This window comes from Mauremys mutica, chromosome 15 (assembly GCF_020497125.1).
Source record: "Mauremys mutica isolate MM-2020 ecotype Southern chromosome 15, ASM2049712v1, whole genome shotgun sequence".
NCBI classification, from domain to species: domain Eukaryota; kingdom Metazoa; phylum Chordata; order Testudines; family Geoemydidae; genus Mauremys; species Mauremys mutica.
In genome coordinates this window covers 1,281,717-1,306,025 of record NC_059086.1, presented here as the reverse complement: position 1 = coordinate 1,306,025, position 24,309 = coordinate 1,281,717, and the positions used below count along the sequence as shown (strand labels likewise).

At 61.3% G+C, this 24,309-nt stretch overlaps 2 protein-coding genes across 21 annotated transcripts in view; one reads left to right on the top strand and one right to left on the bottom strand.

Annotated features, from left to right (window-relative positions):
- SIPA1L3 (signal induced proliferation associated 1 like 3) overlaps positions 1 to 5,773 on the bottom strand; it is a 117,832-nt gene extending 112,059 nt beyond the window's left edge. For 16 of the 18 annotated variants that reach the window (XM_044988260.1, XM_044988263.1, XM_044988265.1 and 13 more), the window contains exon 1: positions 5,656 to 5,768. The gene's annotated coding sequence lies outside the window, so the exon portion shown is untranslated. Of the gene's footprint in view, positions 1 to 5,655 lie in introns of all 18 variants that reach the window. The other 2 variants (XM_044988261.1, XM_044988270.1) reach the window with 2 other exon arrangements.
- A 52-nt stretch (positions 5,774 to 5,825) lies between these two features.
- WDR87 (WD repeat domain 87) lies at positions 5,826 to 24,309 on the top strand. Of its 3 annotated transcripts, XM_044988259.1 has the most exons (7): positions 5,826 to 5,941; positions 6,614 to 6,702; positions 15,209 to 15,370; positions 16,349 to 16,522; positions 17,914 to 20,789; positions 21,429 to 21,748; positions 22,000 to 24,309. In XM_044988259.1, exons 3-7 carry the CDS (start codon positions 15,293 to 15,295, stop codon positions 24,168 to 24,170), a joined length of 5,619 nt encoding a protein of 1,872 aa, XP_044844194.1. In that variant the 5' UTR covers positions 5,826 to 5,941; positions 6,614 to 6,702; positions 15,209 to 15,292; the 3' UTR covers positions 24,171 to 24,309. The 3 variants fall into 3 exon arrangements, with proteins under 3 accessions (XP_044844194.1, XP_044844193.1, XP_044844192.1); XM_044988258.1 differs by lacking the exons at positions 5,826 to 5,941; positions 6,614 to 6,702 and having other exon boundaries at positions 14,761 to 15,370; positions 22,000 to 22,136; positions 22,167 to 24,309; XM_044988257.1 differs by lacking the exons at positions 5,826 to 5,941; positions 6,614 to 6,702 and having other exon boundaries at positions 14,761 to 15,370.

Below are 24,309 nucleotides of genomic sequence, written 5' to 3'. Positions count from 1 at the left end.
TTGCCCCAGAAACACAATTGTGTAGACATAGGGGCCACATTCTAATTAACACCGGTAACGTTGTAGCAAGTGAGTATAAGCTCTGAGGTGCGTCCCAAGCACCTGTGCAGGGCACAGCAGTGACTGGGTGGCCAGGGAAGGTTGAATGGGAGTGGAGCGCGCTTAGGCACATGGGCAAAGGGGACAGGTTTTAGCGATGGATTTGTTTGGTGTGTGCATCGCAAGTTTGTGCATCTCGAAAACCAGGGAGGCGTGATTCATAGTTACATGGAAGCGCTCAGTTCTGTTTATTCAATAATTTGTTTTTATGCTAGTGTTGATTTTTAAATGGTAGCTGGTAAACATGGCAAATAATTAAGTTAAAACAAAAACTAAGGTGATTAAATAATGAACATAAACTGTATTTGTGATTTCAAGTACACTGTAATTTAAGTACCACTAACAATCAGTAAATCCAGAAGTTAGAGCTATACCTATTATAAATGCTAACTCCCCTCCCCCCCCCCCAACAGAGAAGTCAAACTACACCCACGGACACAGTTCTAGCCATACAAAAGTGCTGATACCAGAATAGTTTATTCTCTGACGGGAAAGGGAATAAGCTACAGCAGCATAAGGTACCTGTATCCTGACAGAACTACACCCACACTGTGGGATGTACCAGTGTAACTACGTTGGTAAAGAAAGCCACTCCCTAACCAAAATAGCTATACCAGTTCAAAATGTGGGTGCAGAGCAGGCCTGGGTGTGTGTACTGTGCCTCACACACCAGGACTCTGATCAAGGCACAGAAAAAATTAAGACTAGTGGAAAGTATAGACTAACGATAACGTCTATGCTGCCAGGGTAAAGGCAGAACTGGGATCCTCCACAGATCCATGAAGTCAACGGGGGCTGCAGGCATATAACTGATGGCAGAGTGACAACCAACTTCCATCAGCATTTCAGTAAGACAGAGGCGGAAGTCATTCAAATGGCTCGGATTTCTTTTCCCCTTTCGTATAACTGTAACAAAGATAGGAGCCTTTTTCCTTGCCAAGAACAAAACCCCTCAGCACATTCTCAGCCACCACCATCTGTAACAATATTAGTTAGTAAACAGCCGTGCTCAGTGTTGGGATTCTTTTGGTGCCTGCACAAATAGGTCAGTGGATGAGGCAAGTGTTGTGGTGCAGACTTGTTTTCAATTCCATAACAACAGTGCACCTCTGGAAGGGTTTCTGATGCAGCCTGTTGAAACAGAGCCCTGCAGAGAAAAGGGGATAAGGCAGGAGGGCTGAATGGCATGTGTGAAAACAAGTATCAGCCCAATGTTCAAAATTGGGAGACAAGTGCGAAACCTGTCAGGACTAACCAAACAGTGCCACAGCACATTAGCTGCCGCAGGTCAGATTACTTCAAAACACTGCTAGGAGCATGGCACCAGCTGAACCATTATTATTTCAACTCAGCTGGATTCGCAAGGGGACATTTAGACTCCAGCATTAAGCTCACGTTCTGCAGGATTCTAAAATGTAAAGAAGTACATATAGCCTTTTCCAAAAGTGTAATATTAAAGCAATTAGCTCATTACCAAAACAGGCTGTTGAGCACCACCGCACAGTCTCCAGGTCACTGATTCAGATCCAGCCAAGCAGAATTAACAAGCAGAAGTCATTCATCATCCGATGGCTGTGCGAAACGAGTTGGGGGAGGTCCTAACCCAATTCCTAGCAGGTTTGTGTCCATGTCACCAAAACCACCGTGCAATGCTTGTCAGACTCAGCACGGCATAAGACACCAATACGATTTGCCCTTTCATCCCAAGGGATGGCTCTTCCAGCCAGAATGAGGCATAAGCATGCTAGCACGAGAGCAGCACGGTTCAAAACGTCAGCCTGGCTCTGCCTACATGGTACCTGTTCTATGGAGAGAGAGGATTCACACACGAGCCAGGCACTTTTCCACTAGAGCCAAGTTCAGTGTAAAGATACCTTTGTTAGTGGAAGTGCGACTGCATACAAGGAGAATGTATTTCCAGAAACTGTTTTTGTCAAGTGGTTTTATGTTACCCCAGAATAAATCCTTAGAGGCAGCCATATTTCACTGAAAGGGACACACTTTCCTACCTAAATTGCTCCCACTTCTCTAGATGACTAGAATACAAAGATTAAGTTCTATTTACTGATTGTTTTGGACAATAAAAAACAAAGATGCAGGTTTCGCTTTGAAGCGCTCAGGATGCAATGTTTGGTCTGCAAACACTGCAGGGGAAGGGATGTTTGAAAACAACTGGTGGAAGTATTGGGCAGATTTTTTAAAATATGATGCATAACATTTCCATTGGTCTCTGGATTTTTCTGAAAGCTGATTTTTTTTAAAGGTAATTTGAAGGACGATCTGATTTGACAGGGCACCTTTAGTACAATGAATAAAGGAGACATTGATTTACAGCTGTTCCCATTAACGTTAATAAGAATTGCATATGTAAATCCACCAGCCATCAGCTGGGAATAGACTGCTCCCATTTTGGAACTCAGAAATGCCAGACATAATTCCAGTTCCTGACTATCCTCTATAGTCCTTTTATTTTCATGTAGAGATCTGAACAATCATTTTCTGGGAAAACAACACTGCTGCCTCTCTAGCATTACCTGCACTTCTGAAACCTTCACTGCTAGTCTGGGAAGTTTAGAAGAACCACGCAGGTGTTTGAGTATCAGGTTGGGTAAGATTTAAAGTTTCCAACACAAAGGAAGTGAAATCCACCATCTGATGTTCAGATGGGTTCCTCTTAGGGAATGGCTTCTGCTATAAATTCTGTTTGCAGAAACAGAGAAACTTTGTATTACTTAGGCATAAAGGATCTGATCTTGATACAGTGAAAGTATTTCCATTGATATCAATGGAAGCCAGTTCAGATCCCGACATACTAAGCTGACAACACATGTACAAGCTTTGATTTCTGCTGCAAGAAGTTGCAAAGTAGGGGCCCAATCATGAGGACACTTACTGGGCATGCGGCTTCCTACTTCAAGTCTATAAAGACTGGACAGCAATTTCATCTCTGGTACTCTTTGATCTATACAGTTTCAATAAACACATGAATATCTTTCAGGACCTCTGTCTTGCATGGCTGCAAGCAGCATTCTATCAGTGCAGTTCCGGGGAACTGCAGGCCACCTTCCTATCTCATTTAATCCCCAGCTCCATGCTATCACAGCACTGGGAGAGCCACTTAACTCCCCCATGTGAGAGTCTGGAGGGCACGGACATGTCTGTAAAAACAAAAGGGTGATATTAAGCCTGCATCTGACAGCTCCCTGCCCCTAATACCATAAATCCTGCTGCTGGCTTATGCTGTCTGATCCCCCTCCCCGCTTTTATTCATATTGCAGCTGTTACTTATACAGTATAATGGAGCCAATACCTCAGGCAAAGCTAGCAAGTTTAACATCTTCCTATTTAATGTCATTTTGTCTGTTCTGCTTCCATTTAGCTGATTCAGCTCCTCTTACAACACTGGCCCTTTGATTCCTGTCACACGTGGAAAAAGATTTCAGTTGCACAGGCAGAGCTATTTTTAAAAGAATGTCTAGCAAGACCAATTACACCCCCCATCCCCAGAAAGTCAGGAGATGAAACTCTAACATCATCTGGAAGGTAAGCATCTAATATGCACACTCATTCAGACAGGGCTGAATAAAGCACTTGTGGATGTGAAATACATTTATGGTACCTTGGTCCACTTATATTATACCCCACTGACTTCTTTGAGCCATTCAGTGTTACTCACATCACAGGGTTAAGCTACCACCAGCTCTTTCAAGCTTTAACCTGAGCTGTACACAGCAAGACTCAGGCAAAATTGATGTGAAATAGGAAAGCACTTTAATTTCAGGGGAGAAGTTAATTCAAATAACGTGCCATAGCCTGGAAGCAGAGCCAACTCCTAGGAAGTCTATATCGCGGCTAACCATTTGTGTGTCTGCCTCCCCACTCTGCATGCCCGTAAGACACTTCTCCACAACACAGGAGCACAACTACCCTTTGCATTTAGATTTGCATCGTGCAAGGCGTAGCATTCTGCACCCCAGTCTTTCTCCAGCAGCTTTTTAAGTCATTCCCCTCTGACATCAGGGCTGGGTTTCAAAAGCACAAACCACCAAAGACATGACTCTATATTTTCACAGGCAACATCCCCACTAGCTGAATAGTCGGTTGTCTCCACAATTCTGAGTTAGGTCCCAGGACTCCTGCAGAGGCTACTAATGAATTGTGCAAACCCTGCAGCTGGAGAGATGGTGGGGGCTGTGTCACAGTCTCACTGCTTTACTCGGGCGGTCAAACCGAGAGATGAACCTGCCAGCTCAGCAGGGCCCAACGAGGAGGGGGCTGCCTGGGAGACCCAGGGCAGCTCCCTGCTGGGCCACAGGCTCTGTCAGTGTGACGGGCAAATGCTGCGCTGCCCTGTGCTCGGCTCCCCATCTGCAACCCAGGGACGTGAGCTGTGTGCCCCAGGCCCCCAAAGGCTCCTCAAGCAGTGTGCAATGACCCCCGACTCCCATGGGGCAGCCACAGCCCCCCGGCCCCGGACCCCTCCAAAGGCTCCTCAAGCAGTGTGCAATGAGCCCCCTCCCCCACGGGGCAGCCGGAGCCCCCTCCCCGCCCCGGACCCCCCCCCCAAAGGCTCCTCAAGCAGTGTGCAATGAGCCCCCTCCCCCACGGGGCAGCCGGAGCCCCCTCCCCGCCCCGGACCCCCCCCCCAAGGCTCCTCAAGCAGTGTGCAATGAGCCCCCTCCCCCACGGGGCAGCCGGAGCCCCCTCCCCGCCCCGGACCCCCCCCCAAAGGCTCCTCAAGCAGTGTGCAATGAGCCCCCTCCCCCACGGGGCAGCCGGAGCCCCCTCCCCGCCCCGGACCCCCCCCCAAAGGCTCCTCAAGCAGTGTGCAATGAGCCCCCTCCCCCACGGGGCAGCCGGAGCCCCCACCCCGCCCGGGACCCCCCCCAAAGGCTCCTCAAGCAGTGTGCAATGAGCCCCCTCCCCCACGGGGCAGCCAGAGCCCCCCCCCCGCCCCGGACCCCTCCAAAGTCTCCTCAATCAGTGTGCAATGACCCCCCCACTCCCATGGGGCAGCCACAGCCCCCCCCGCCCCAGACCCCTCCAAAGGCTCCTCAAGCAGTGTGCAATGAGCCCCCTCCCCAGGCCCCCAAAGGCTCCTCAAGCAGTGCGCAATGAGCCCCCCGCCCAGGGGAGCCACAGCCCCCCACAGCCTTGGGCAGCCGAAGCCCCCGCCGCCCCCGCCCGGGTCAGCCAGAGCCCCTTTCGCATGGGACAGCCGGAGCCCCCCGCACGACCCCTCCCGCGGGGCAGCCGCTGGCCGCGCGGGGGCTGCTGGGAGCTGTAGTCCGCTCGGCCGTCCAGCCCCGCTTTGCGCTACGGCTGCCCGAGCGCCCGGAGACTACAGCTCCCAGCAGCCCCCGCGCCGCTCCGCAGCTGCCCGCGGGGGGTTCAGGAAGCGGCTCGGAGCAGCGCCCGGTGCTGGGGGTGGTGAGGGCCCCCCCGCGATGGACACACAGGCCGCCCCCTACCCCGCACCGGGGGCGGCGCCCCCTCCCTCAGGCGCCGGCCCCGCGGGGAAGCGAAGCCCAACGGCCACGGCGCGCGGCCACTCACCGGTCAGCAGCGGCGCGCGGCCAGGGGCCAATGGGAGCGGGGCAGCGGCGCGCGGACACCCGGGACCTGAGCCGGCCGGGCGCGAGGACACTGCCGGGGGCGGGGCACAGCCGGCGGAGGAGGTGCTCTCACACGCCGCGTGGGCGGGGCCTGACGGGAGTGGGCGGGGCCGGAGGGAGGGACCAGCTCCGCCCCCCCCGCGCCTCCTGCCGCTAGAGGGAGCTGCCCGACAGGAGGGAGCTGGCCCCGCCCCCCTCAGGCCTTAAAGGGCCACGCACCCCATTGAGTATGTGAGGCAAGCGGGGGAGGGGTTAATCCCCATTAGATACATGGGGCGAGTGGGGGAGGGGTTATCCCCCATTGTGTATGTGGAGCGAGTGGGGGAGGGGTTAACCCCCATTAGATACATGAGGCGAGTGGGGGAGGGGTTATCCCCCATTGGGTATGTGGGGCAAGCAGGGGAGGGGTTAACCCCCATTAGATACATGGGGCGAGTGGGGGAGGGGTTATCCCCCATTAGATACATGGGGTGAGTGGGGGAGGGGTTAACCCCCATTAGATACATGGGGTGAGCAGGGGAGGGGTTAACCCCCATTAGATACATGGGGTGAGCAGGGGAGGGGTTATCTCCCATTGTGTATGTGGGGCGAGCGGGGGAGGGGTTATCTCCCATTGTGTATGTGGGGTGAGCGGGGGAGGGGTTATCTCCCATTGTGTATGTGGGGCGAGCGGGGGAGGGGTTATCTCCCATTGTGTATGTGGGGTGAGTGGGGGAGGGGTTATCTCCCATTGTGTATGTGGGGCGAGCGGGGGAGGGGTTAACCCCCATTAGATACATGGGACAAGCGGGGGAGGGGTTATCCCCCCATTGTTTCATGGGGCAAGCGGGGGAGGGTTTAACACACACCTGCGCACACACCAGTGCAAAGCAGGCAGGAAATGGGCCGTTCTGATCCAGTTCTAGGGGGACCCGTGGTGACCGAATACCGACCGAGCCATCGCTGTGGATCCACCGGCCAAGTACTTCGACTGAGAACCGGTTCCTGGGTGAGCCGGACCCTGGCTGCCTTGTCAGCAGCTCCTGGAAAAGCAACAGCTGCAGCTGCTGGCAAAGCAGAGCCGGGCAACACTTTTTTTGCGAATAATACATTGTGGAAATTGTATTTTTGTCTCTCTGAAACTATTAACGAATTTGAGCTGAATTTGGCAAATAGTGTGAAATGAAAAATCTGAGAGAAAAATTCTAAAAAGTCAAAATGCTTCAGTTCAGCCATTTTGCAAAGAAATGTCCCGACTTTTCGACAGCTTTTCACTTTGAAATTCAGCTGTAAAAAAATTTAAAAAAAATTAAAAACACCCGAAGCCAACCCAAAATGAAAAAATTACAGGTTGAACAAAACGTTTGGTTTAACCCAACAGACTTTTCTTGGTTCTGGTGAGAAAACCCGACCCATTGAGTTCTGCTTAGAACCGTGGTTTGGTTTGGTTTTCTGGATTCAGGCCGAGCTGCTCAGCCCTCCACTCCCTGCCGCTCTCCTTCAGCAGGAGGAAAGCACTTGCGGAACCTGTCCAATGGGATTTACTGTAGACAGGAGCCAGGCGTCCAGGCTGCAGTTTGAACCTGGCAAAGGCAGGCAGGGACACTGCAGCCTAGGAAGGGATCTGCGGTGTGGGGTTCCGCTGACTCCCCGCTGGGTTGGCTGGGATGATTTAGTTGGGGTTGGTCCTGCTTTGAGCAGGGGGTTGGACTAGACACCTCCTGAGGTCCCTTCCAACCCTGAGATTCTATGATTCTATGACCTCAGGCACAGGGACTGACCCAAGGCCCAGGGTACCTCTTGAGTCCTGCTGCAGCCCACAGGGGTTAGCAATGGTGGTATTACTGGGACTCCCATCATGCCAGGTGCTGCACAGACCCTGACTGAGATCAGGCCCCGTCGGGCCGGGCGCTGCCCAGACCCTGACCAAGATCAGGGCCTCGTTGTGAAGGCACTGCGCAGACACAGATCGAGAAGCAGTCCCTGCCCTGAAGAACTCACAGTCGGAACGGACAAAGGGGAAACTGAGGCCCAGAGAGAGACGAGGACTTGCCCATAGTTACACAGGGACAGTGGCAGAGGCAGGAATAGACCCCAGGTGTCCCGAGGCCCAGTGCCCTATCAACGAGACCACGCTGCCTCCCCAAGCCGAGAGGACGTGTTGTCCAAGGAGCAGGCTGCTGCTAGAAGGAATGATTCCACTACCAGGGCGGGGCCTACGGTAAAAACACCTGCATTTCGGCTGAGCAAAGCCGTTCGTCTCTGTGGGTCTCTGGTTCGTCTCAATATCCCCCCCCCCCTTAAACTGGGGCACCAGTTTGGTGTCTGGATTCCCTACAAAACTGGCGTCTCAGGCAGGGCCGGCTCCAGACCCCAGCGCGGCAAGCACGCGCGTGGGGCGGCATTTGCCGGCAGGGGCGTCAGGCTGGGCCGGTGGACCTGCCGCAGTCATGCCTGCGGGAGGTCCACCGGAGCTCCGGGACGACCGGACCTCCCGCAGGCATGACTGCGGACGGTTCGCTGGTCCCGCGGCTCGGCTGGACCTTCCGCAGGCATGACTGCGGAAGCTCCACTGGAGCCGCCGGACCAGCCAACCGTCCGCAGCTGCGGGAGGTCCAGCCGAGCTGCACGACCAGCGGACCCTCCGCAGTCATGCCCGCGGGAGGTCCGGGGCTCCGGGGCGTCTCCCGCACATGACTGCTTGGGGCGGCCGAATATGTAGAGCCGCCCCTGGTCTCAGGGCCCTTCCCCCCTTTCCCCCCAGCACACCCCCTTGGCTTGCCGCTTCTGCAACTCCAACTCGTGCTTCCGCTGTTCTGCATGGTCCACCAGCCTCTGCTCCTCCAGCTCCAGCTCCTTCGCCTTCAGCTCCAGCTCCAGCCTTCACAGCTCCTCCAGGGAGAAGCCTGACTGGGGGGTCGGGTCTGATACACTCCCGCCTGCTACACGGACTGTCCCCACGGCTACTCCCCGGCTCCCGGGCACCCCGGGAGCCCCCCTGGGGTCTGGAGCCTGTTCCTCAGACTGGGTCATTCTCTACAAGCTGAGCAATCAGCCGCTCCTTAGTGAGCCCCCAATGCTCAGCCCCCTCTCCCTGCACAGACCTGCCAGGTCGCTCTTACGGAGCCGGTTCTAGGCCATTTCCAGGCTGGTTCCATTCAATCCCCTCGTTCTATCGCTGGCAGCCACTCACTGCCAAGCGCCTGCGCCCGCAGCCACATGTCTACAGGGTGCATCCACGAACCATCCTCTGCGGCCACGTTGTCACGGACTCACAGATCGTGCCCACTCGTGGCCCCGTGAGGTCCCTGGGGGAACCCTCTTCAGTGCGACAGCCCTTCTCGGGGGGCCGCTCTCCCTCAGGGTCAGGCCCCTCCACCTCCTGCAGCCGCACCTCTCAGAGCCTCAGCGCGTCTGTCTCTGCCGTGGGCCCCTCAGGGAGTCCCCTCGCTCTGGGCCCCCCGGGCCTCCTCACCCCCCGAAGGGGACAATCCCCCCCCCCGCGCCCTGCTCTCTAGCCCGGAGCGACTCTCAGCCAGCGTAACACAGGAGGGTTTATTGAGAGTTGAACCCAGCACAGGAAACTCTCAGGGCCTCAGGCCTGGCCTCCCTCAGCCCAGCACATCCCAGTCCCCCTGCAGCCAGGGGGGCTCTGCCTGCTCCCCCCTCCAGCCCCGAGCCCCCCTGCTTCCCAGCTGGGCCTCCGATACCCCCGGGCCCAAGCCCCTTCGTCCATTGGCTTCTCTCCAGGGACACAGAGTCGCCTGGGCCCCCTCTCCTCTCTTCTGTCCTCTGGCTGGAGCCGGCTGGTCAGGTCGTGGGGTCCTCTCCCCGCAGCCCATTGTCCTCCCACTGGCCAGAACCGGCTGCGACTCCTGAGCTGGGCCACCCGGTCACCAGGTCACCAGTCACTGGGGTCTCCATTGTCCAGGCCATTGGCTGGGGTCCCGAGTTCCCTCTCCAGTCCTGTGTCCCAACAAACTCCCTCTCCCCTCCCCTCGTTAAACCAGTAACACCCAGGGACACTGAGTCTCACCCCCTCTGCACGCAACCCACTGGGAAAACCAAGAAACCCCCCCACTTCATCACACCCTGATCTGCCCTGGTTCCTGGGAGCAGGGCTGCCAGCTGGCCAGGTTTTCCTAGGATTGCCCCGATGTGGAGGCAGCTGTCCCGGGACCCTGTTGGGGTGCCCCGTGCACACTGCTAGCTGCCAGGTGGGTGCACTCAATGCTCACCCCAGGTTTTTGTACCTCAGAGGTGGTGACAGGTCCCACATCCAGGGAGTCTCCAGTGGATGGTCCAGGCCACTTCATGCTTTCTGAGCCGCATGGCTGGTGCCTCCCTTGGGGCTAATAACATCGCCAGTGTCCCCTGGATTTTCCTGCACCTCCCTTAATGCCAAGGGAAGAGTTTACCCATAACCAGCTGTCCCTAGCCACAGCCTCCTACTCAACTGCTTAACTGTCACCACCCACGTCATTTGGCTTGAGCGGTTTGAAAATTGTCCCTCGCCCTCTCTGGTGTCCCTCAAAAAATACCCCTGGGGTGAGACACCAGCGAGCAATTGGCCAGGGAGAAATGTTGGCGAAATCATGCGGAAAGAGGAGGTTTTATGCACCTCAGGTGAATGTGGCCAGGCCTGAAAGACCCTGGGATGCAGTTCATAGCCGGCTGTCACAAATGAGTGGATCGTTGTGACCCAGCGAATCTTTGCTAATCCTCCCGGGGCTTCCTAGCAGAAATGGAGATGAAGAATTCATCTCTCAGCTGCTTGTAGCTGCAGGGTGACTGCCCGCCCCTCGCTAGGGACCGATAACAAATCCGACTGCAGACAAACAGTTCCCCAAATATGGGAGGGGGCTGTCCTGGAAAAATTAGCGCCCCGGTGACATACCCACCAAAGCAGACAGGGGACAGATACTTAGAGATTTGGTTACCGTTAATTCAGTACCCAAAGCACACTCACCTGCAACAAACCCAGCTCCCCTGTAGGTGTCTCGACACACCTGGCTTGTTAAATGGGTGAGCAGCGATTTCACTCAGTCTAATAAAACCAGTAGAAATGCTCTGTCCTGGGGCGGGTAAAGATGCTCACTCTGTGACCTGGCGACACCCTGCTAAGCAGAGATCCCGCAAGGACACCCCTGCAAACACAGTCCTGTCACCTGTTCACACCCCCTACAGAAAGACATGGTTTAAAACCTCTCTGTGCATCCTCTGGAGGAGCGGGGAGCCTGGAAAGGGGTTTGAGGCTCCTGCGTCAGCTGCCCTGGTTCTGCTCTTGGGACGAGCCGGACGACGCGCGCAGCAGCGTTCACATGCGCTTGGGAAGAGGGCAGGGGATTGCCGGCTTCGAAAGCAGGTTGAAGATAAATGATGAATTTGCGAGCTCTTCGGCGCCAGGCCTGCGTCTGGGCGGCCCCCAGCACAGTGAGGGCCCAGATCTTGGTCAGGGTCTGTGCAGCGCCGGGCACAATGCGGGTCCTGATCTTGGGGGCAGGGGTGTCTTGCAGTCCTACTGGATTCATATGTAAATTAACACAAGGTTTCAGCAAAAATGCTCTGTCCCCATCCCCAGAGTGCAAAAAGCCCATTCGTCAAATGAAGTGAAAGGGCAAACAGAGCTGGGGTTTGTCCAAGTGGCTGAAGGGGACGATGCACCCGAAGCCCATGGACCATCCTCAGCACCTAACTCCCTTTGGCTGCTTGGGAAGCGTTTGTCCAGCACTTTGCAGCCACACAACCCGTTATTAACCCATTGTGCAACCCCGGGGCCAGGGCCCGAGCGTCACCAGCCAGGTTTGTGCCAGCGCCCAGCCCCCAGCGGGGTCTCAGCGCCGGCACTGAGAAGCCGATGGATCCCCCCCGTTAAAGGATTGCAGAGGGGAGTCTGTGCTGTTGGTAATCGGCATGACCCGGTTAATCCGGGTCTGGCTCATCTGGGGCATGCAGCACAGGCCTGAGCAGCGTGGGGTGCCCTGCTCCCCCTCCCGTGGTGCCGGAGGCCGATGGGGGGAAGTTGGGGGGCACGGGGGAGTCTGGCTGCTCTGACCCGATCCAGCCTAAGGAGAGATTTTGGTGCTAGCCCCCCCTACCCACACACACGCTAACAGAGACAAACAGCTCAGTCCTGCCCGCCCTCCCTTCCCGCTCATGCCTTTACCCTGAGCCTAATCAGTAATTAGACTAGGAAGGAGCCATCTGGGGGCTGCCCAGCAGTAATCGACCCACTAGAAGAAAAATCCCTAATTTACCCCAAAGTGTGGGCGGGGGGGGGAACCCCTGGGAGGCCAAACAGAGTGGCGCAGGACGGCCCCGTGCCCGGCTCTGCCGTCTGATGGCACGCTGCACAAGCAGGCAGGCGTGGCATGGAGCCAGTGCCTGGGGGGGTGACGATGAGGTTCTGGCGGGACCCAGCTGAGAGTGCCAATTCCGGACCAATCGCTCAAACAGGGCAGTCACAGCCCTAGGCTGGGGTTTTTCCACCTCTAAGGCACCAAACCAGCCAGACAAAAATGACTCTGGTTTCACCCCACTGGCTAACCACAAGTCACAGAAGCAATTTCCTTAGACACTCCAGTCTCCCAGTATCACCACCAGTGCCACTCGTCCTGGGGATGAATGGTTATGAAAACCAACACCCCAATAAAAGAAAACGGTTCTCTCGATCCCAAAGAATCAAGCCCCAGACCCAGGTCAATATACACATCAGATCTTACCCACAAATCACGCTGGTGCCAATCCTCTAGAATCTAAAATCTAAAGGTTTATTCATAAAAGGAAAAAGGTAGAGATGAGAGCTAGAATTGGTTACATGGAATCAATTACATACAGGAATGGCAAAGTTCTTAGTTCAGGCTTGCAGCAGTGATGGAGTAAACTGCAGGCTCAAATCAAGTCTCTGGAGAACATCCCCCGCTGGGATGGGTCATTCAGTCCTTTGTGCAGAGCTTCAGTTTGTAGCAAAGTCCCTCCAGAGGTCAGAAGCAGGATTGAAGACAAGATGGAGATGAGGCATTAGCCTTATATAGGCTCTTCCAGGTGTAAGAACCTCTTTGTTCTTACTGTGGAAAATTACAGCAAAATGGAGTCTGGAGTCACATGGGCCAGTCCCTGCACTTTGCTGAGTCACAAGGCGTGTCTGCCTTCTCTCCATGGGTCAATTGTGTAGCTGATGGTCCTTAATGGGCCATCAAGCAGGCTAGGCAGGGCTAACACCAACTTGTCTGGGGTGTCACCCAGAAGCAGAGCACAAATTTGAAATACAGACAGTACAGAGCCAATACTCATAACTTCAACTACAAAATGACACACGCACCCAGACAGCACAATCATAACCAGCAACCCCTAACCTGGTCTTAGACACCTTAGATGACCTCCCTTTACATAGGATTAGGTGCCACTACAGGACCTTGGTTGCAACCATGTTCTATATGGTCCCAGATTATATCAATAACGTCACAGGGGGGATGCCAGAGCAGCGGGGAGACGAAGGGGCTCCGGCACCGGACACTGGGTTCACTGCCTCCCTCTGCCTGTCCATGTTCACGCTTCCTTCCCCACCTGCCCGATGCCCTCAAACGCAACAGCAGCTACTAGAGTGTTCAGGAAATGTCTCTATCCCCCAGTCCCCTCCTGCTCTAACCACCAGACCCCACTCCCCTCCCAGAGCCGGGGATGGAACCCAGGAGTCCTGGCCCCCAGCCCCCCCCTGCTCTAACCACCAGACCCCACTCCCCTCCCAGAGCTGGGAGAGAACCCAGGAGTCCTGGCTCCCAGCCCCCCCTGCTCTAACCCCCTACACCCCACTCACCTCTCAGAGCTGGGAGAGAACCCAGGAGTCCTGGCCCCCAGCTCCCCCTGCTCTAATCACCAGACCCCACTCCCCTCCCAGAGCTGGGATAGAACCCAGGAGTCCTGGCCCCCAGCCCCTCCTGCTCTAACCACCAGACCCCACTCCCCTCTCAGAGCCGGGAGAGAACCCAGGAGTCCTGGCTCCCAGCCCCCCACCAGTGTAAATCATGGCTGTGTAAACTGTGACAGTGCAAATCACCATGCCCTGGTGCAAACTGTGCCTATACTAGGGCTTGGCACCACTGCCAGTGCAAACCCCAGGGGAGGTAGGTCCTGGATTCCTGCCCCTGCAGCTACCCCAGGGGCCCGGCTGTGGGTGAGGAGGGGTGCAGTGCCCCCTGCTGTTAATCTGCCTTATCACAGGGTGGCTGAGCAGCCAGCGGTACCCACAGTGTGGCCAGGGAGATGCCCGGACAGGAGATGCCTGAGTGCTCAGCGAGCAGAGCTGCCTGGGGAGCAGAGGAGCCGGGGCCGGGGAGGGCGTGAGACTTGCTGGGGTGGGGCCCAGAGATGGGATGGGATCGGGAATTGGGGGCAAGAGCGAGATGTCAGCATCTGAACCCCCATCGATCCATCAGGCCAGGTATCCTGGGGGCAAGGGGCCAGCTACAGGACACCCCAGGCCCGACAGAGGGGTGTGTGCAGGGCCAGGCCGGGCAGAGCATCAGTGCCCGGTTCTCTGCCGCCCTGCCCCATGCAGGGCCATTTCCATCACCTCAGCGCGAGGCGGGAGAGCCCCAGGTGCCAGGAAACTAACCGGAGTCTCCGTCCCGGCGCTGGCAGGAACAGGGAACTGCGGGGGGGGGGGAGGATAAACTATTGTACTTACACATAACTACAGTCATGATTCATAATTATTAATGGGTGTAGGAATCCCAGGCTCCCCACTGCGCCAGGCGCTGTACATTCCTAGTGCTATTAGGTGTATTACGGTAACACCACCTCAGCCCGGGGCCAGCCCCCCCCCCCCACTGCCCAGGCCCTGGACAGACACACACCAGGAACCTGACAGTCTCCCCGTTGCCCAGTTAAGTGCTAATTAGCACAGGGTGATGGCTGCTATTGCATTACCCCACGATGCTGTTCACTGGTGCCTGGTGGGTGGGGGAGGGGAGAGGGACTATTTTCTCCTGTGGATGGACACGGCCACGGGCGCTTTGGCTGGAGCTGGGTGATGTCACAATGCTGCTGCTGGCACGGGCAGGTAAAGCGGGTGCCCCCCGAACCAGGCTCCCCTCGCGCGGCCGCCCATGGCGCCCCGGGGGCCGCGGGGGTGGGACGAGGCCGCCCGCACAGCCGGGGTGCTGGGCTGCACTTCGGCAGCGAGGCCGGGGCCCCCCGCAGCAGGCGGGAAAGGGGGGGCGCCAGGCGGGCAGCCCCAGGCACGCGGGAACCTGACCCCAAAGGTCACAAGCCGCTGACCCCCCTAGAGTGCGCTGTCCTCTCCTGCTGGGAGGGGCTTTCACCCCCCGAGCCGCACCCACAAAGAGCCTGAGAGACCAGCATAAACGTCCCTCGCTGAGCGCGCCCAGGGACCCGCTGGCTCTGGGGGGCGGGGAACCTGTCCCCACTCTGGCACCCTGAACATGGAAGCTCTCTGGGCAGCACCTGCTCTCCAGCTAGAGAATCCAGCCCCTGGGACCCTCCCCTTCCCCCAGCAGGGAATTCGCACCGGCGCCCAGGCTGCTCGGAACTGCTGCTTCTCGCCCGCGCGGGACAAGCCGCCAGCTGCCAGCGCTGCGATGCCGGGAGCTGCCAGGATCGTCCCCGAATGGAAGAACTTGAAATCTCAGATCTGCCAAAAGCTGCAGATGCCAAAGGTAACGGGGTGAGGCTGGGAGGAGCAGGGGCCCATTTACTGCTGCAAACTGCCACTTTCCTGTAGAGATGCACCCATAGAACCAGGCAGACACCCCAGGGGCCGGCCGATGTACAGACACCGACCCCTCCTTCCAGTGAGATTTGGGCCTTGGGTCCAGCAACGCTTTCTGGGTCTGCAGGGAGCCTGAGCCAGTCGCTGGGTGGGGGGAGCTGCCCCGAGTGTGAGTGATGCTGCCTGGGTCTGCAGGGAGCCTGAGCCCATCGCTGGGTCGGGGGAGCTGCCCCGAGTGTGAGTGACGCTGCCTGGGTCTGCAGGGAGCCTGAGCCTGTCGCTGGGTCGGGGGAGCTGCCCCGAGTGTGAGTGACGCTGCCTGGGTCTGCAGGGAGCCTGAGCCTGTCGCTGGGTGGGGGGAGCTGCCCTGAATGTGAGTGATGCTGCCTGGGTCTGCAGGGAGCCTGATCCAGTCGCTGGGTGGGGGGAGCTGCCCCGAGTGTGAGTGATGCAGCAACGCTGCCTGGGTCTGCAGAGAGCCTGAGCCCGTCGCTGGGTGGGGGGAGCTGCCCTGAGAGTGAGTGACGCTGCAACGCTGCCTGGGTCTGCAGGGAGCCTGAGCCCATCGCTGGGTCGGGGGAGCTGCCCCGAGTGTGAGTGACGCTGCCTGGGTCTGCAGGGAGCCTGAGCCTGTCGCTGGGTGGGGGGAGCTGCCCTGAGTGTGAGTGACGCTGCCTGGGTCTGCAGGGAGCCTGAGCCCGTCACTCAGAGAAGGGGAAGCTGCCCTGAGCGTGACAAACGTTGCCGGGGTCTGCAGGGAGCTGGAGGGGGCAGGTGCTGCTCCACCCTCCTCTGGGGCTCCATCGCTGGCAATAACCTGCACCCTCAGCCCCCAAGGTGGCAGCCCCCTCTGGTCAGAGCCGGCAGCACCTGCGGTCACAGGCACCAGGGCAAATCGCCCTCCCTGTCCCTCCTTCCTGTGCAGGAGCTGCCCGAGGCAGGGCCAGGGACGCCGGTGCTGCTGAGCGACAGACCCTCCCTCGTGTACCGGGCCAGCCGCCACCCTCACCTCATGCCCCGCATTTGCTTCTACCCGACTGCCACCGCCAACGTCTTCGTCTGCTTCTCCTGGGGAGGCCCGGGGCTGAAACAGGACCAGGTGAGACCCCCACTCAGGGGATTGGTGCCCCTCATGCCCTCCACCACGATCTGCCGCACTGGGGGGCTGCGTCCCCCACCTCTTCCTCCTGCCCCCGGAAAGCGGCTGGTGGAGCCTGAAATGCTCTGGGAAAGGCCCCCTGTTCTAACCCCACGACTCCTCTCCCTGCCCCCAGCCAGGAGCAGAACCCAGGAGTCCTGAGCCCCCTGCTCGGCCCACACTGGCAGTCAGACAACCTGCACTGACTGTCAGGCAGGCACTTCCCCTGTGCCTCAGTTTCCCCACCGACCCTGTCCTCAGAGGAGCAGATGCATAGTTTGTCTCTCTCTTTCACTTCCCCGTCTCTGGCTCTGTGTTAGGGGGGGCTGCTGGAGAAGCAGGGAAAAGGATTTTGAACCAGGCGCATTTTCCATCAAACCTTCCGCTGCCCTGCTCACCCCAAATCATTTTAGAACCGTTTCCTTGGCGGAACCCGCCCCCTCCAGTACGAACACGGTGGGGCGCACGACACAGAGACAACTGCGCTACCGACTGCCACAGGGGGAAAAAGAAATGCAGAAAACAGCGCAAAAATGGGAAAACGTCACCAATCCCGATCACTCCCCCCCACTCACCCCCGAGTTTCAGGTTTGGTTAAAAACCTAAAACTTTGGGTGGAGAATTTCAAGCAGCTCCATCGATTATTGCTACGAAAGCACCAAGTCTTGGCTAGGAACTGGGCCACTCAACGAGCCTCGCGGCGCTCGCCAGCGATGGCGCCCAGCTGCCGTGGGCCAATGGCGCAGCGCTGAGAACTGATCGGCAGCAGCCACCTGCGATTGGCAATGGCTGGGCACCCGTCAGCCAGCACAGACGGCATTTCCGCAGTCCACGGGCCGGCTGGGGGTGCAGAGCCCCTCACTGATGTTGATGGTTGATGATCACTTATCGTGACAGCCGTGCTTGGGCCTCGGGGTGGGGTTGGGGCCCCTCCTCTGCGCACACACATGCTTGGCCCCGTCGTGCGAGGTGCTGTACACACATGTACACGTGCAGGGCCCCGTTGTGCGAGGCCCTGTACACACATGTATATGCGCAGGGCCCCATCGTGCGAGGCCCTGTACGCACATGTGCACGTGCAGGGCCCCGTCGTGCGAGGCCCTGTACACACATGTGCACGCGCAGGGCCCCGTCGTGCGAGGCCCTGTACGCACATGTGCACGCGCAGGGCCCCGTCGTGCGAGGCCCTGTACACACATGTACACGTGCAGGGCCCCGTCGTGCGAGGCCCTGTACGCACATGTACATGCGCAGGGCCCTGTCGTGCGAGGCCCTGTACGCACACACACGTGTGCACGCACACACGCCCTACCCGCTCTGCTCCCCTGCCCTGACGAAGCATGCCCCTGCAGGCCCGGGTCTGGCTGCAGCACGTGGCGGATGAGAGCGTGGTGGTGGAGCAGGACGTCCCCATGGCCCAGCGGGTGAAGGTGCTGCAGCTGTCCTACGTGCCCAGCCTGCGCCTGCTGGCCACCTACTGCGACGACCTGCACCTGCGGCTGTTCGGCGACCACAGCCAGGGCCTGCGGCTCCTCACGGCCGTCCGCTGCCCGCACTCCATCACCAGCATGTGCTACAGCCCGGAGACAGGTGAGCTGGTCACGGGGGCCATCGGCGCCATCAGCTTCTGGGCCTTCAGCCCGGGGCCCGCGCCAGGCCTGGGCATCGCGTGGGCAGTGAGCGTGGCTGGCGGAGAGTTCGTGCACTGCCTGAGCGTGGAGCGGGACGTGCGGGCGCTGGTGGCCCTGTGCGAGAACACCATCCGGCTCTACGACTGCCAGCGCCGGGCCGAGACCCAGGCCTTCCAGCTGAGCCCGGGCGTCTCCCTCACCTGCTGCTCCGCCCACGGGCCCCAGGGCCTCCTCTACGTGGGCGACCTGGCCGGGCACGTCCAGCTGTGGAGCCTGGAGACGGGCCGCCAGGAGCAGCAGTTCAAGGCCCACCTGAGCGCCGTGACCAGCGTGGTCTGCCGCCCGGCCACGCACACCCTGCTGACGGCCTCGCTGGACGGGCTGCTCAAGGAGTGGAGCCTGGGCGCCGGCGAGCTGCTGCGCCGGCTGGACCTGGGCGAGCCGCTCTTCCAGCTGAGCTTCGTCACCGAGCGGCTGTTCTACTGCCGCTCGCAGCACAGCTTCTGCCTCCGCACCCTGCGTAGCTTCTCCCAGCTCTTCAGCGCCCCCGGCTCCGGCCTGCGCAGGCTGGCCCGGGTGCCCTGCGGCCCCGGCAGAGCCCGCATCCTGGCCACCACCGAGGACGGGGTGACCCGCTTCCTCTCCTCCGTCACCGGGGAGCTGCTCCTCCTCACCTGGCCCTTCCACAGGCTGGAGAAGGCCCTGGACTACGCCTACGACCCAGAGCGGGAGGAGCTGGTGGTGACCGTGGGGACGGCCGACGTCTACGTCCTGGACACCACCATCTGCCCCAGCCCGGCCAAGTACGTCGTGTGCACCACAGAGAACAGAGACGACAAGGTGCTGTGCTTGGCCTTCTGCCGCCTGGGCCTGGGCACCCAGCCCTCCGGCTTCGTGTTCAGCGGGCACCGGAGCGGGCACGTGCGCCTGGTCTCCCAGCACGCCCACAGCCTGGCGGAGCGGCAGATCCACAAAGGGGGGGTGGGCGCCCTGTGTAGCCTGTCGGCCTGCGGGGACCTGTCCTACCGCTCCCCGGAGTCCAACTTCCTCTGCTCCTACGGCGCGGACGAGCGGATCGTGCTGTCCGACGTGGGTCTGACGGGCAGCGAACTGGAGCTCCGGCCCCTGGTCGTCATCCCCAGCACCGGCTGCCGGATCCAGAGCCTCCTGCTGGTGCCAGGCTACCTCTGCGCCCTGACCGAGCAGAACCGGCTCCGGCTCTGGAGACAGGCCACCCTGGTGCCCAGGAAGATCAACCCGTACTGGCTGGAGACCTGCGCCCTGCACTCCTGCTCCGTCACTTCCCTGGACTACTGCCACCCGCTGCAGCTGCTGCTGACGGGGGGCGCGGATGGCTCGGTGAGGGTGTGGTCCCTGACGGGCGTCCTGCTGGTGGACTTCGACACCAGCCTGCAGTTCAGCCGGGTTTGCTTCGCCAGCCTCCGGGGCGACCTGCTGCTGGGCTGCAGCACCAACATCTACTTCATCTCCTGCCTCGAGTACCTGCCCCGCAGGCACCTCAAGGCGCTGGCTGCCTGGCAGGTGGAGGACGACGTGGTCGAGCACCCGCTGCCCTTCCTCCCCAACTTCCTCCTGTCCTTCGACACGGTCTTCGTGCCCAGGTACCTCTGGGCGGGCGAGAAGCCCAACTGCTACCAAGGCATGGAGGCCCTCACCAGCCACCGGGCGGTTATGCTGGTCAAGAGAGTGGCCAGGGTGGTGGCCAGTGCCAAGACAGAGACAGGCCCCTCTCCCGGCCCAGAGGCCCACGCCGGGGTGCCAGAGCTCGCTGCGGATTTCCGGCCCGCTCGGACACTCACCAAGAGGCCCCTGTGCTCTCCTGTGGAGCCCCAGGCGCCCGGGGAGCTAGTGCCGCTGCTCCAGAAGCATCTCCTCCCAGGGGGGCCGTGGCTCATCGGGCCGGACGGCTACATTCCCAACTCCATCATCAGGGCCCAGCTCTGGCCGCTGGGCACGCCCCTGCACCTCCAGTGCTCCCTGACGGTGACCCCGCGCCGGCGGCTGCCGCCGCGGAAGCCAGCCCCGGTCCAGGAGCCGGCGGCGTCCCGGTGGTGGGAGGAGCCGGCAGAGAAGGGGAAGGCCAAGCGGAAGCCGCAGGACCAGCCCACGTCCTTCGTGGACCCAGAGCTGCCCCGGGACGTGCTGGCTGAAATCGTGGCCAAGAACTGGCTGAGGCACCGGCCCAGCGAGCTGACGCTGGAGTCCGTCCTGCGGGCCGTGCTGAGCCAGCTAGAAGACGGGCCGCTCTCCGCGTACAGCCTGTGCACCGCCGCCCTGGTGCAGATCTGCCAGGCCTACGTGCTGCCGCCCCAGCTGCAGGCCGAGGCCGCCGCCCGCCTCTACCAGGGCACCGCCAGCGAGAACAGCCGGATCCGGCAGGCGGCCTGGGAGACCCTGGGCGAGATGGCGCTACTGAGCCACAGGGACGTGGTGCCACTGGCCCGGGCCCTGCTGGACCCGGACTGGCAGGTGCGGGACCAGGCCCGCTCGCTCATCACCTCCGTCGCCGGCATCACCGACAAGTTCGCCCTCCAGAAGGCAATCAGGAGGCAGGTCACGCCCGCCCAGGAGCAGCCGTGAGTGCCCCCCGCGCCCAGACCTCCCTCTCACTCACACTCAGGCCCCTCTGTGCCAAGCGCTGGCGGGACCGGCCCCGTGGGAATCCCCCTGCAGAGCAGCCTCCCCAGGCGGTCTGGGGCTGGCATGGGGGCCCTGCTCCCAGGGCCCAGCGGAGGGGGTGGGTCGGAGACGCAGCTGGAGCATGTTGCACTGTGGCTATTCCCTGTGTCCGCCCCCCCCCAGGCTCATAGGGGGCGGATCAGGGCCGTAGCTGGGTCACGCTGCACTGGGGCGAGTCTCTGCCCCCCCAGGACTGATGGGGTGAATGTGAGTTAGAGCAGCCCTGAGGCTGCTCTAAATGCCCACGGGGGCAGGACGGGGCCTGGAGGATGGGAAGCAGAAATGGAGCAGAAAGGCACCTTAAGCCCACGCGCAAGGCGAGGGGAGTCAATGGCTGCTGCTAAAGCGGCCGAGCGACTCCAGCCAAACTGTGCACGGACGGGTCGGCTTTCCTAGCCCAGCTCCTGCCGTCAGCGGCTGTGACTCCGCACTGACCCCAATGGGCTAGACCCACCGTCGAGCGACATCAGACGCCAGCGGGCGCTGTCTGCCCCCGCCGCGCCCCTCACCCGCTTTCTCCGCTCTGCCCGCCCTAGGAGTGTCACCATCAGCGGGACGTTTGTGCCGTACGGGCTGGGGCCAGCAGGGCCTGAGGCAGAGAAGCCAGGGTGGGCGCCAGCCCTGCTCGGCGTCACAGAACTAGAGATCCTCCTGGCACAAGTGGAGACCAGGCTGACGGAGGACCTGTACCTGGCGGAGGAGCGCCCGGAGCCCAGGGCCAGGGGCTCGGGGACCCGCATCAAATGGCCCAAGGTCTCAGAGGTGCTGAGTGCGGAGGCGGCCGCGGCGGAGCCGACCCAGGGCCAGGCCAAGAGGCAGCAGCTCTTTGGACAGACCCAGCTGCCCAGGAGCTCTGGTACGTCCAGCTGGAGCCGGGGGGGGGGCAATTCCCCTCTCTCCCCCCACTGGAGTCCCAGGGGGGCAAAGGGACACTCCCTCACACTCACCAACAGCCCAAGGGGGCAGGGGGGCACTGTTCCCCAGGGCAGGGCAGGTATGCAGGCCCGGGCTGGCCCTGGGGGGGGGGGCACCCCCTGCCATGGGGGGGCTGAGTGTCAGGGTGCCCCCCCCCCACTGCCAGCTTGACCCCATCTCTGCCCCACCCAGGTGCAGCCAAAGACGCCCCTGGCACGAAGAAGAAGAGACGCCTGCGGGATAAGCTGCCCCAGATCCAGCCCGGGGCCCAGCACCTCACAGCCCCCATTATGGTGCCGAGCGGCGAGCGGCTGGGCCCCGGCTCCGAGGCGGAGAGACGGCAGGGCCCCGGCTCCGAGGCGGAGAGACGGCAGGGCCCCGGCTCCGAGGCGGAGAGACGGCAGGGCCCCGGCTCCGAGGCGGAGAGACGGCAGGGCCCCGGCTCCGAGGCGGAGAGACGGCAGGGCCCAGCCGGCGCCCCAGGCAGCCTCTCCTCCGAGGTGCCCAAGGTGACGCTGCCCAAGGTGGGGCAGCCTCCCCTGGGCCCGCGCCAGGACCCACGCACCAAGCGCTACCAGGAGACGCTGAAGAGGCAGATGCTGAAGACGAGGCAGCCGGGTGAGCCCCTGTCCTGGCAGCCCAGCCAGCCCTCGGCCCAGGCCATCCGCCCCGAATCCTCCGACCCCTTCGTCATTGACCCCAGTCACCGGTACGGCGCCGACAGCGCCCACTGGCGGGACGACCTCTGCAAGCTGCTCAACCTGCGCGTCGCCCCCTCGGCCGACGGCCGCAGCGCCCTGGAGGAGCTGGTGGCGTCCACCCGCCTGGCCCTGGGCCAGCGCAGCAGCTCCTGGAGCCTCGGCAAGTCCAGCAGCACCGTCGGCCGGGGCCTGGCCGAGAGAGACGCGGCTGCCGAGGAGCTGGTGGCCAAGCTGGGCATGCGCCTGGCACAGGAGGCCTGGGCCAAAAGGGCAGAAGGGGGCCTGGCTGAGGGGGTCCCAGCTGAAGGGGGCCTGGCCGTGGGGGTCCCAGCTGAAGGGGGCCTGGCCGAGGGGGGCCTGGCCGTGGGGGTCCCGGCTGAAGGGGGCCTGGCCGTGGGGGGCCTGGCCGTGGGGGTCCCGGCTGAAGGGGGCCTGGCCGAGGGGGGCCTGGCCGTGGGGGTCCCAGCCGAGGGGGCAGAGCAGGTGCTGGGTGGCCGGGCGTCCAAGGCCCCTGCGGCACGGCCAGAAGAGCTGGCCCGGGGCAGTCCGGGGGCGGTCGCTGGGGGAGTCGAGGGGCAGGTCTGGCAGAGAATCCAGCCGCTGCTGGAGATCCTGGCCGACCCGGCCCGGCTGGAGAGCACCGACACCGCCGAGCTGCTGGGCCGGCTCCAAGCCCTCGGGCAGTGCCCCTCCGTGGAGCACCGGGTGGCGCTGGAGTCCACGCTGGCCATGGCGGCCCAGGTGCTGGGAGAGGAGGACGCCGGCCTGGGCAGGGCAGTGTCGCTCTGCGCCCTCCTGGCCAGCCCCGGGCAACAGCTGCCTGAGGCCACCGTGTCCACGGAGCTGCTCCAGGGCCAGCCCGGCCCGGCCACGGAGCTGCTGGCGTCTGCCCAGGCCCGGCTGCAGGCCAGCGCCGAGAGGATGGGGCAGGAGTGGGCGTGGTGGGAGCAGGTGGCCCGGCCGGGGCAGTCCAGCCCGGAGCTGGCCGCGCCCAGGGAGGACGAGGCGGCCCGGCGGAAGACGCAGCCTCCGGCTTTGTGGCTGGGCCGGGCTCGGGCCCAGCCGCGGAGGCTCCAGCAGCGTGAGGCCGGGGCCGGCGGGCGCAGGGAGCAGGCGGGGGCGGTGCCCGTGGGCAGCCAGCGGGAGAAGGTCGACTTGTACCTGCCGGACCGGCTGCCGACCGCCGGCGCCGGCTGGGCCGAGGAGGGAGCGCGTCGCCTGCCGGGCGAGGACACGTTCCTGGCGCTCTACCAGGTGCTGGTCACCCTCCAGCGGCGCCATGGGCCCTTCTCCCCGGCCTGGTGGGAGCAGTTCCACCGGCTCACCAAGCTCTACGGCCTCCGGCGGCCCCTGAGCCGCGCCTTGATCCAGCAGCTGGGGGCGGCCGACCGGCACAGCAGCAAGTCCCTCCCAGGCCTGGCCCAGGAGCCGAGCGAGGCCAGCCTGGGCCAGCGGATCCTCTACCAGATCCTGCATCGGGGCCCCCAGCAGCCGCCCCAGCCGCCCAGCTTCTGCGGCGTCATCCCCCTGAGCTACCAGAACAACGTACACGTGCTGCAGCCGCGGGGGGAGGCCCGGTACGGGGCCGTGGGCCTGGCCTGGCGGACGGCGCAGCAGGACGGCCGGGGCCAGCAGCCCAAGCTGCACTTGGGGGTGGGATGAGGGGCAGAAGGGCACGGCTCTGCTGAGCTTCTGGCTCTCTCTTCCGCGTCAGCCCCACGCTGCTCCCCCAGCGCCGCAGGGCCCAGGGGATGGCGCAAGGTGGCCCCGATCCCTGCCCGGAGGGCCAGCTCCAGCCGCC

Coding starts and splice junctions, on each gene's coding strand:
- WDR87 (XM_044988257.1), top strand. CDS start 15,137: ATGGAAGCTCTCTGGGCAGCACCTGCTCTCCAGCTAGAGAATCCAGCC. Junction 16,523..17,913: donor CGGGGCTGAAACAGGACCAG/GTGAGACCCCCA, acceptor ATGCCCCTGCAG/GCCCGGGTCTGGCTGCAGCA. Junction 20,790..21,428: donor ACGCCCGCCCAGGAGCAGCC/GTGAGTGCCCCC, acceptor TGCCCGCCCTAG/GAGTGTCACCATCAGCGGGA.